The sequence below is a fragment of the Syzygium oleosum genome, unplaced genomic scaffold (assembly GCF_021117445.2).
Source record: "Syzygium oleosum isolate NSW1041296 unplaced genomic scaffold, Sole_v2.1 Sole_v2.19, whole genome shotgun sequence".
Taxonomy (NCBI): domain Eukaryota; kingdom Viridiplantae; phylum Streptophyta; class Magnoliopsida; order Myrtales; family Myrtaceae; genus Syzygium; species Syzygium oleosum.
In genome coordinates this window covers 3,126,311-3,137,419 of record NW_026607503.1, presented here as the reverse complement: position 1 = coordinate 3,137,419, position 11,109 = coordinate 3,126,311, and the positions used below count along the sequence as shown (strand labels likewise).

Genomic DNA, 11,109 nt, shown 5'->3' with positions numbered 1-11,109 from the left:
TGAGAAATTTTTTTGTCCTAATCAGTTCCCATGTTTTAAGGATCGTAATGTTTTTTTTTTCTATACTGGTCATCACCCTAATGCGTGCATCTGTACTTGTGATGTTTGGGGTTGGGTGACGGGGCGATCCATTGAATTCGCATCAGGCCACTATTAAAATAAGGATTAATACCACGAAAAACCCTAAACTGGTACATTTGTGACACATTTACCCCAAATTATTTTTTTGACCATAAAAAACCCCAAATTGGTACACCTGTGACAATTTTACCCCGAACTATTTTTTTGATCATAAAAAACCCTAAACTGGTACATCTGTGACAATTTTACCCTGAACTTACCACAAAAAACCCCAAACTGGTACATATGTAACAATTTTACCCTGAATTAAAATTTTAATATTATTTTTATTTTTTTCGAATTTTTATTTATTTTTTCCATTTATTTTTTTTTCTTTATCTTCAACCTCGGCGACCGGCCAGAGGCAGAAGCTGGCGAGGGCGGCCCTCGCCGGCGTCGGGCGAGGGCCGTCCTAGCCAGATCCGACGAGGGCCGCCCTCGCCTGCGTCGGGCGAGGGCCGCCCTCGCCGGCGTTGGGCGAGGGCTGTCCTTGCCAGATCCGGCGAGGGCCGCCCTCGCCGGTATCGGGTGAAGGCTGCCCTCGCCGGCGTCGGGCGAGGGCTGTCCTCGCCCGACTCGGGCGAGGGCGACCCTCGCCGGTATCGGTCGAGGGCCGCCTCGCCGGATCTGGGCGAGGGCGACCCTCGCCCTGCGTTGGGCGAGGGTTGCCTCGCCGGCGTCGGCGAGGCTGCCTCGCCCGCCCAGGCAAGGGCGAGGCAGGCCTCGCCCGGGCGGGCGAGGACGGCCCTCGCCCGAGTCGAGCGTGGGCGGGCGAGGGCGGCCCTCGCTTCGAGTCGGGCGAGGGCGGCCCTCGCCGGCGTCGGCGAGGACGGCCCTCACCCGACGCCGGCGAGGGCCGCCCTCGCTAGATCCGGCGAGGGTTGCCCTTGCCGAGTTGAGCGAGGGCGGCCCTCGCCAGCGGCTGCCGAGGGCGGCCCTTGCCGGTTTCCGCCGCTGGCCGGTCGCCGGTCCAGAGGTTGAAGTGAAGAAAAAAAAAAGAAAAGAAAAGAAAAAATTCAAAAAAATAAAAAAATAATATTAAAAATTAGTTGGGGTAAAATTGTCACATGTGTACCAGTTTGGGGTTTTTTGTGGTATGTTCGGGGTGAAATTGTCACAGGTGTACCAGTTTAGGGTTTTTTATGGTCAAAAAAATAGTTTTGGGTAAATGTGTCACAAGTGTACCAGTTTAGGGTTTTTCGTGGTATTAACCCTTAAAATAAAGATGACAAAGACTTCTTAATAGTTAATGCTATACTTCAAGAAATTATGCCTAATTGAAATTAAATTTAGCACTAGACATTTCTTTACATGCAAGTCCCAATCATATCGTCACACTCCCATATTTTCTTTTTTTCTTTTTGGAATTTACATGAAAATATCGCGACAAAAAATCCGACACCTGATTTTATGACCGATGTAACGAGATATTATTATATACCTGAAAAAAGAATTCTAACGTTGAAATAAGACCGGCAGAGATGGAGGCATAAAAGGTGGAAATCATGGGCAAGGTTGGTTAGGTTACGGGCAGACATTGAGTTTTTGTTTTGTGGAAAATAAATAATTTAGAAAATATTTTCTTAAAAATGATCAATTGTATCTCTTACAAAAATGAATACACGAAAAATATTTTCATCTTCCATGGATATATTTAGATATATATTATTGTCGATAATGAAAATATTTTTCATTGACCTTAACTTGCAAGTAAGGTTTAATCGAGCCGAGACGGGTTGATGCACTGCCAAGCTCGTACTCTATTGGACCTAGCATACTCGATGCTGGAAACTTTACTTGACTTTGATCGAGTATTAATTATTGCGCTGGTGCTCGACTAGACCACAAAATCAAGATATTCGACCTTGAGTTGATGGGGCTCAATTACAATTGACTTGTAAACGAGTATAGTAAGCTTGAATTTGAGCTCGAGCATTATAAGCTCGAATGCTATGGAATTTTAACGATCTTTTTGTCTACTTTTGCAACGGCTAAATGTTTTCAAAAAATTAAAAAAAATAGAAACTCGATTAGGTTGAAGAGGTTATCGAGCTGAGTATAGACGAGTTCGAGTTCAACTCGACAACATATTCGAGTAGCTCAAGCTCCACATGGAATTACGCAAATCTATCTCAAGTAATCACTAAATCGAGCTCGTTAATAAAGGGAATTGGAGAAACATTAGTGACAAGTGGACGATACTAACAAATAGGGAAAATCCGAAACACAATTTACACCTTCGTTGTGCATTAGACAAAATTAAAGTTCTTTAAAATACTTGATTAATAAGGAGATTTTCTAGAGTGAAATTATAAAGAAAATTAAAATTGACTCAAAATGGTATTTAAGTGAATTTCATCAATCGTGGCAAAGTTGAACCCTGAATTTTCTCCGTTAAAAGCCAAAATACTATGCAACTGAATCGACCCAAGAGATTTGTCGGACATCATGGGGACGAAGATTGTCATGGTTTTGAAGTTTCTAAGATTGAAAAAGAGAAATTGCACCGGCTACCATTTATGGTCGTTCCTAATTTCATAGTAGAGAGGCTAGGTCAAACTAGAACGATGAAACAAAAGATGTGATTACCAATCTCGGACCTTAGAGTCGCGTGAGAAGAAATGTCTTATTTAGAATTAATTGGATCGTAATCTCACCGTGAAAACGAAAAAAAAAAAAAGGAAGAATGAAATCGTGCACTATCAAGTCCCAAGCTGGCCTTCGGCGAGTCTCCGATGTCGGAAATCAGGACTGCCGGTCCGAAGTGGCATTTTTGATCGCACGATTTGCCTAGGTGGCTAAAATCCCAAAATAACAACACTGACGGTTTGCTGCTACATGAATTGGCTAAGTTTAGATACAAAGAACGTGCAACACAAATTGCTAAAGAATGAAATGCCCCCGCACCACATTAAGGCAAATACCGCATATAGATTTCGATACCGATGAATCTAAAGTTCCTTGAACCTTTATCAGCTATTTGTTCACGCATCTGGTTTCGCGTCTCTCGACACAAGGTATAAACATAACCGGAGGGAGGGGAATACGCGAAAACCGGCTCGTTGCATCGAGTCATACGTTTGCAACATCTTTGAGGGGGTTGGGGGGAACATGGAAACTATACACTTAGGAAGCATGTCCAAAATATTTTTAAGTTAGGAAGAGATGCACATAAGAATAGAAGAAGAACATCAACATCACTATCCCCCACCTCCATATCTTCTAATTGGAAAGGCAGAGGAGGGAGGACATTATAATAAGGCCTTGGCCTTACACAAGAAAGCTTCCAAACCCAAGAACCCACCGGTTACAACAAAGAAGGGTGGAAGAGAGAGAGAGAGAGAAGAGGGAGAGAGGCATGATGACAAGCACACATGCCATTCTCAAGCCCATGCATGAGGGAGGAATGGGTGGGGATGATGAGTGATGAATGATGATGATGATGGGCTTCCTTAGTTCTTAACAAAAATTTCTCCTTTCTGGTTGGTGTGTTGTTGTAGTAGTTTCTCTGATTTTTTCCCTTGATTATCTGACCAGCAATACCTCTTCTCTCTCTCTCTCTCTCTCTCTCTTTTCAGCAGTCATTGATACACCTCGTCCTTCTGCTTCACGCCGCACCTCCACCAACAACGCTCCTCACTCCTTTCGCATTCCCCCTTTAATTTTACTCGAAAAACCAAGAGAACCCATCTTTTTGTTCTCCCCCGTTCTTGCTTTTATCACTGAGACTCCCGGGCTTCGCTCTTGTGTGTGTTGGAGCTCGACTCTCTTGGTTTTCTTGTGATGGAATTTTAGATGGAATCGTCTCCTACGTCTGCCCGTTTCCCGTGACTGGTACGTGGGGGTGATCGAGCCTCGGTGCGTCTCGCAATCGGCGGGAGTTGTTTCCCCTGTTTCTGCATTGTTGTTGTTCGTGCGTCTTTTTGGCCGTTCGCTTGTCCTTCGAACCCTGTTCTTCGTCTCCCGTTGTCTTGTGCATTGCGAGGATCGTTGTCCTCTCATCTGATCATGGATATTCTTTTCTGGGTTTTAGCGAAATTGACCCTTTTCGCGTAATGTCTGTTCAGGTTAGATGAGTAGTCTTGTTTAGATAGTTTTGTGTACTAGACGTGAAAAACGAGGAAACAAGGTCCCCTGATGATCCAAATGGCTTCGAATTTTCATATTAGTCATGGCTTTCTTTACTGGGGTCTGGTTCATTGTGCTTTTTGAGGTACATTTTGTCACTAAACGCTATGGGTGACCAGGCTAATGCAAGTTCTGGTCATCTGTTGGTTTAATGCGAGGACAACCGTTCCAAAGAGATCGATTCCGTGTGTGGGACCTCTGATTGTATTCTTGTTTCTGGATTTCATGACCACACCGGAGAATGATATCATCCATATGGGAAGGTTTAGAATAGTGGATTCCGTTATTCAATCATATTGTCGATGCCGACCACTTTCTTTACTTTGCTCGGGACGTATTTCTGATGCTCCGATTCCATGAATGTCGCTAGTGATCTGCACAGATGTCTGACAAGTCTCTTTGCATTTATGGGTTGCTGATGAATGTTTGGTCTAGCCAATCATTGACAATTTAGCTGAATTTTGGGATATGAATGGTTTATTAACCTCATTCTTTTGTTTGGTGGAAGGTTCTTATTGAGGAGTGCATTTGGCAGTGGAGATTGTCCCTGTTTGCCAGAGAGGATTTTGGCTATTCAGCAAATGACAGGAAACAGAAAGGGACTAGATATTGACGATTTTGAGAAGCTTCTCTGTGAAATACCCAATGGTACTTCTGGATTTCGACAGCCTGAGGATACTGGACTTGAAAGGGTGTCTTTGGGCGATTCGATGTCTCCTATCTTGGTTGAGTCTAGCAAAGGGCCTCGCAGTGAGAATTTTCCAAACAATGGCGGTTTGCCCGGGAGAAAAACATCAGCTGATCAAGTTGACAAGAACCCTCAAGTGAATGAAATAAGACTGCCTGATGAACAATCTGTTGCTTTTGCATTTGCAGATTTGAATTTAGAGAATGGTTTGGCTGGGGAAGCTGTGTGTATTCCTTCAGCTAATGGTATGCCTATGCATAGTAATGCCTTTTTATTGGAAAGCCAATATTGCAACAACTTAAAGATTCATAATCTAGCTGCACATTCACAATGGAACACTGTCTATCCTTTTCAGACAAGAATTAGTGCTCCCTCTGGTTTTGATGACTTCTCTGGGACCCAAATTGGCCAAGGGTGTCTGGATTTGAGTAAATTTGATTCTCAAGGTCTAAAAAAGTGGCAAGTTAGTGGTTTTCAGTCGGTTGGTAACTCCAATGCTTCATCAACGGCAGCAACTAATGGGGTCCATTTGCTGCACAATCTACATGTTCCTGCTGTAGAATTTCCCGTAAGCTCTAACCAGAAGCAATGCATCAGTGCACTATCCCCGCTTCCTTACTTTCATAGACAACATAGGAACGAGTGCCCAATTCTTTGGAGGAACACAGAGGAGGAAAACTCTCACTTAATGTGGAAGCAAAACCTTAATGTCCAGCAGAATGGTGACTGTCAGTTGGAAGATGAACTTCCGGTCCAAGTGAGTGCAAATTATGTGAACGGGATACTGCATGAAAATCAAAGGATGCAGCACAACCAGGTGTCAGGATCTCACCAATTTGGACAATTTGAGCAAGGAAAATTCTTGAACAATTATGTGAATGCAAGGTGCCTGAAGCAAGCAAATTTTGGGCTTTCCCCCACAGATGTTCGCAATGTGCAAGTTTTGGACAGAAAATTGCAAGGGAATTCTGCCAGAAAGAATCTAACTAGACCGCACGACTTGAATTCACCAAGAATTTTGAAGTTTGGTTCAGGAAATGAAGCACTTAACCATTTTACTGAAAATGGAAGTCACACCTTAAATGGCCTACACCACTGCTGCCTATGGAATCCGACTGCTAGATGCTTTATGGCAGATGATTCTCACTCATGGTTCTTATCTAACGACGCAACATATTTTAAAAGTTGTGACCCTAGGTTGCTATATCAGAAGACTAAAACTGTGGATGAAGTCAGAGGTAGAATTCCTCTCATGGCTAGGGACCAACATGGTTGCCGCTTATTACAAAAGAAGATAACAGAGGGGCCCCAGGAGGCTGTTGACAAGATCTTTCTTGAGGTCATTGACTGCATAGTTGAGCTAATGACAGATCCTTTCGGGAATTACTTAGTGCAGAAGCTTTTGGAAGTTTGTCGTGAAGATCAGCGAACACGGATGCTTCAAGAGATCACTAGGAAACCAGGGGATCTAGTTCGCATCTCATGTGATATGCACGGGTGCTCTCTCTCTCTCTCTCTCTCTCTCTCTCTCTCTCTCTCTCTCTCTCTGTTGCAAGTAAATACAAATAGACGTGTATACGATTGATCAATTGTGCTTACTCCCATTTCAACCTTTTTCTGCTGATTCCCCCTGCATCAACTTAAGTTAACTCTGGCTTGTTCTCTTCTTATGACAGGACCCGAGCTGTTCAAAAAGTCATCGAGACCCTCAGAACTCCAGAGCATATTTCAATTGTGGTTAATTCTCTGAAGCCATGTATAGTGACACTGATGAAAAACATGAACGGCAATCATGTTGCCCAGCGCTGCTTGCAGTTTTTGATGCCTGCTTACACTCAGGTGCGAAAAAATAGTTGGGGATTGGTCTTGTAGTTTACTCCTGTGAAGATGTTCCTCATCCATGATCACTTTTTTAACTCATGCATAATTCAAACACAGGATATTAGTAATCCTCCTGAGTAAGGTGATTGGAATCTCTTTATAAATGGAATATCATCATCTGTACATTACAAATCTGGGGTATAAACAGAAACTATGAATTTCTCACACTTAGTTCAGGAGTAAAACCAGATGATGTTTAAGAGTGTATTGTTTTCTCTTGATTTTGCCTTCTGTTATAGTTAATTTGGAAGGACTAAATTCGTGTCAGTTTAATATATGTTTTTAGTTGATAACAATATCAGGAAACTTCCTTTTTTATCGTTCTTCGTTTGACACAAGTTATTAAGTACATCTCAGCTCCTATGGTCCTTGTTGTGTTGCTCTGACTTATGGTATATTATCTTTTGAGATTGGTTTCACTAGATTTCTGAGAGAATTACATTTTTTGCTTTAATCTGAGTGCTTTCACGAGAAGCCTTTGAAGAGATTCACTTCCAGTTTGTTTGACAATTTTTCTTCCACTGCTCTTTATTAGATTTTAATAGGTCCAGCAGGAAAATGTAAGCCAATATTTCTGCATAATAGGACATCATGTATCATTTTTCTGCATATTGGGTTGTGGTTATTTTTGTTAAAATGAGATTGGAGTGATTTGACAATTTTCTGCTGCAGTTCCTTTTTGAAGCTGCAGCTGCTAATTGCGTTGAACTAGCAACGGATCGCCATGGCTGCTGTGTGCTTCAGAAATGCCTTAGTCATTCTGTCGGGGAGCATAGGAAACATCTGATCTCTGATATAGTTTCAAATTCGCTAATACTTTCCCAGGATCAATTTGGGTATTTGTTTGTCTTATCTTGCTTAGCTTGATTCTTTTTCCTTTTATATGTCAAGCTGCCTGTAAGATTTAGTGAAAAAGTATGTGTTGTGTGTTTGTTCACTGTGTTTGAGGGTAATTCATCTCATAAGAAAAAAGTTGCCAGCATGGTATCTATTACTTAAAAGAATTAAGCATGGCCCTAGATGAGGCAAATTGATTCTAGGTTTATTGGAACATAGACAGAACATTCTCCTGTAAAAACTGCATGGTCCAACGATACTAGCACCTGTTAGTTTGAAGTCCTAGTACTCTAATGTTAAAGGGTTCTAATATCCTCAAACCCTTTCTTAGCAAGCTTTTAAAACTGGGGACTGCACAACGGGTCTGTTATCATCGGTGTGCTGTAGATTGTACAACCCTACTTGAGCGTAAAGTTTCCTTTAAGAAAACTTAAGTTCAGTGCTTTCTCTGCTGACGACTTAATCATGTTTCATAAGAAATTATCACCAGGACTGCTACATGTTTTTCTTGCCTACACCACTTGCAGTCCATGATGGCATGTACATAGTTAGATTGAGCTTCGAATTTTTGTTTGCCACTGCAGGAACTATGTTGTGCAATACATCTTTGAGCTTCAAGTCTCCCAGGTAGTAAAAATTATTGATCAGTTGGAAGGCAGATATGGGGACTTATCAATGCAAAAATATAGCAGTAATGTTGTCGAGAAGTGTCTGAAACATTCTATTGGGGAAGGTCCAAGACGTGTAATCCAGGAGCTTATTGATGATCCTAGGTTTGATCAAATCATGCAAGATGCTTATGGCAATTATGTCATCCAAGCTGCATTGAACATCTCAGAGGTCGGTTATAACTTTCAAATTCATGTGTGAGGATTTTCTGCAATTTTTTAATGTATTTCTTTAGTATGAAGTGAGATTTAGGTGAAGTTGTACTTTTACACTATCATAAAGTCTATGATTTGGTATGTCGGTGCACTTTGGATAATCTTCTCATGGTCAAAAAGTATAAAAACTTCAATGTCAGCTAGGGCACCAAGCCCTGGCAGAAGCATGAAATTATGGTGTCACATGGGACTTACTAGAAGCATCTTTTCCCAGTATTTTGTTGTTCCAAGGGCTCGTTTACTTTTCCAGGTGTAAATGACTACCATTGTCCTGAGTATCTGTCTCGGTGCTGAGATAACAACTGTTCTGGTGGTTCAGGAGCTGTTTTATTCCTATGGGTCACTCCATATATACGAGTCTTGACCCTCTTTTTCTTCGGTTCTCTGACTTTTCTTTCACTCAATTGCTGGATAATTAATTCCCCTTGGGGAGTAAGGGGTTTTGAAAGGTTGATGTCAAGTAAATTTTGTAGGAGTGGTCATGGGAGATGCGATCAGCAGAACTAGGTTTCAAATAAACTGGAAGTATTAGAAAGCCAAGGACAAGCGGTGCGAATGAACTGATAACTGGGGAATATAGTTTAAGTTACCCAATCCGTAATGAAAGTGGATACACAGACGGGCATTTCCGCACGTGGTAGTAATATGCATTTTGAAAAGCCTATAGATGGTAGAAGTTCTGTTTTGGGTTCTGCAAACTTTATGCTGTATTTCTTTTGGCTCTCTCTGTCTCTCTCTGTCTCTCTCTCTCTCTCTCATTTGAAAAATTACAGTTGTATTAGCCACATGCTTATTCTCTTTAGCGAAGAAACTTTTAGCATGCTTTTTTTTTACCTGAGCTCAATCAGATTATAGTCAATGTGATTGAACTTGAAATGCTGAACAGTACCTTTGGCTAGGATTAATATGGTAGGCAATTGACTCGATCCTTCATGAGAGCTTGGCTATGTATTTTATTTGCCAAAGTGTTGCGGCTTTACTAGTTGCAGCAAGTAAAATCATATTTAGTTGCTGCCATTTCTATCTTCAAGAGTTGGTCTTGTTGCATGAAGCACAACATGTCATTTGCCGTTAGCAGACAAAAGATTAAGGCATGGTATCTATCTGGTTCATGAAAAAAATAACTGCACTTTTAAGACGCTCAGGCTCACTTGTACTTTTCTTTGATCAGGGAGATCTTGAAGATGCACTAGTGGAGGCAATAAGACCCCATATTCCCGTGCTGCGAACCAGTCCATATGGAAAGAAAGTTCTCTCATCAAGCAACCGTCTAAAGAAGCTGTATCTATAGGTATAATCATATTGATTTGTCTTGTGATGTGGTGTACAAGGTGTACTATAGTCTCATGAGTTTCTCAACACAATCTTCAAATCTCTTCTATATCATACTTTACATGCAGAATTTATTTCTTGTGTGGTTCAATGGGATGGTACATAACTAATCATTGAATTCCCTTCACCAGAGAAAAGAGTCTTGGACTCCTCTGCAGCCTCTGTCTTCATCGTGGGGTTGGTGCCACTAAGGCTTTGATCACTTAAGAGTGTAATTATTATATATTGCAAAAGCATGCGGAGGAAAGCTTCGAGATCCCGAAGTCCAGATATGAGGGCAATCTCAAATAAATCGCATGAACAAAAGAAGTTCATTTTGGTTATTTTGATGCTTTGCTTGTTGTTGAGCTAGTTGGAAGTTTTGCATGACCTACACTGCAGAGAGAAGAATCTTGCGTGATATTTTCTGCATATGCCAAGATCGGCAATTTTTGTTGTTGCATAGAATAAACGGAGCTGTTAAGGTGTAGAGAAAGAGAGGGGTTCTGAGTTTATGCTAACATTGTGCTCAGGGGTCATTGTCTGGTTATCTATCTTGATGTACATCTCCTTTTTATGGACCTGTACTGTATGCCTTGCTATTTAATGGTTTATCTATGGTAATGTTAGCCCTCCTGGCCTAATTATATCTTGATTTTAAGGCTTGTTTTATTTTCTTTCCTTTTCTTTCTCTAACAATGGGTGTCTGGCGGAAAAGTTTTTCTTTTTCCTTTTTTGTGTTGATTGCACGGCTCGACGTAGTCTGGAATCACTCACTTTCTAGGGCTTGTTACACCAGGTGTAACTACGGTGTAACAATTTCATGAAATGCCTTCTCGTGTCTAACAACACCCTTTGAGCAACCGTTCCAAATACCGCGGTTTGACGATGCCGAAGGACACCGAGTAAGTACCAAATATAGTAGGTTCGTCTTCATAAGAGCAACCCCGAGAGAGTTTGGCTTGGGGCCATTTAGATTCGGGTCGAGCAAGAAAGAGGAGTATGCACATTACCTGAGCGATTTCATCCGAGGGTTTGCTATATTTCAAGAACCACTAGCCATTGTGAAGTCCATAGGCGTGATGTCGGAAGGGATCCAACGTCACGGCATACGCGAAAACGAAGAGTCGAAGAGGAACCTTGACTCTCACAGGGACCTTCATGGTTTGTCCATTTGATTTACAAGGACGGCGGGCTTTAGAAATGTGTTCCTTTTCATAACGTGTTGGTGTCCGCACGCCCTGTGCTCCAAATTTCCCT

At 41.8% G+C, this 11,109-nt stretch overlaps 1 protein-coding gene across 6 annotated transcripts; it reads left to right on the top strand.

Moving 5' to 3' along the window:
• Positions 1 to 3,454: 3,454 nt before the first annotated feature.
• LOC115670527 (pumilio homolog 12-like) lies at positions 3,455 to 10,863 on the top strand. Of its 6 annotated transcripts, none has more exons than XM_056320070.1 (8): positions 3,455 to 3,602; positions 3,699 to 3,954; positions 4,757 to 6,433; positions 6,613 to 6,775; positions 7,490 to 7,653; positions 8,239 to 8,494; positions 9,710 to 9,829; positions 10,002 to 10,504. In XM_056320070.1, exons 3-7 carry the CDS (start codon positions 4,830 to 4,832, stop codon positions 9,827 to 9,829), a joined length of 2,307 nt encoding a protein of 768 aa, XP_056176045.1. In that variant the 5' UTR covers positions 3,455 to 3,602; positions 3,699 to 3,954; positions 4,757 to 4,829; the 3' UTR covers positions 10,002 to 10,504. The 6 variants fall into 6 exon arrangements, with proteins under 6 accessions (XP_056176045.1, XP_056176047.1, XP_056176044.1 ...); XM_056320071.1 differs by having other exon boundaries at positions 3,465 to 3,602; positions 3,702 to 3,954; XM_056320072.1 differs by lacking the exon at positions 10,002 to 10,504 and adding an exon at positions 10,649 to 10,863 and having other exon boundaries at positions 3,460 to 3,954.
• Positions 10,864 to 11,109: the final 246 nt, after the last annotated feature.

Bases quoted from the DNA above. Each gene is read 5' to 3' on its own strand.
- LOC115670527 (XM_056320072.1), top strand. From the start codon at position 4,830: ATGACAGGAAACAGAAAGGGACTAGATATTGACGATTTTGAGAAGCTT. The intron at 6,434-6,612 runs GTGCTCTCTCTC...TTCTTATGACAG, and splicing joins ATCTCATGTGATATGCACGG to GACCCGAGCTGTTCAAAAAG. The intron at 6,776-7,489 runs GTGCGAAAAAAT...TTTCTGCTGCAG, and splicing joins TGATGCCTGCTTACACTCAG to TTCCTTTTTGAAGCTGCAGC.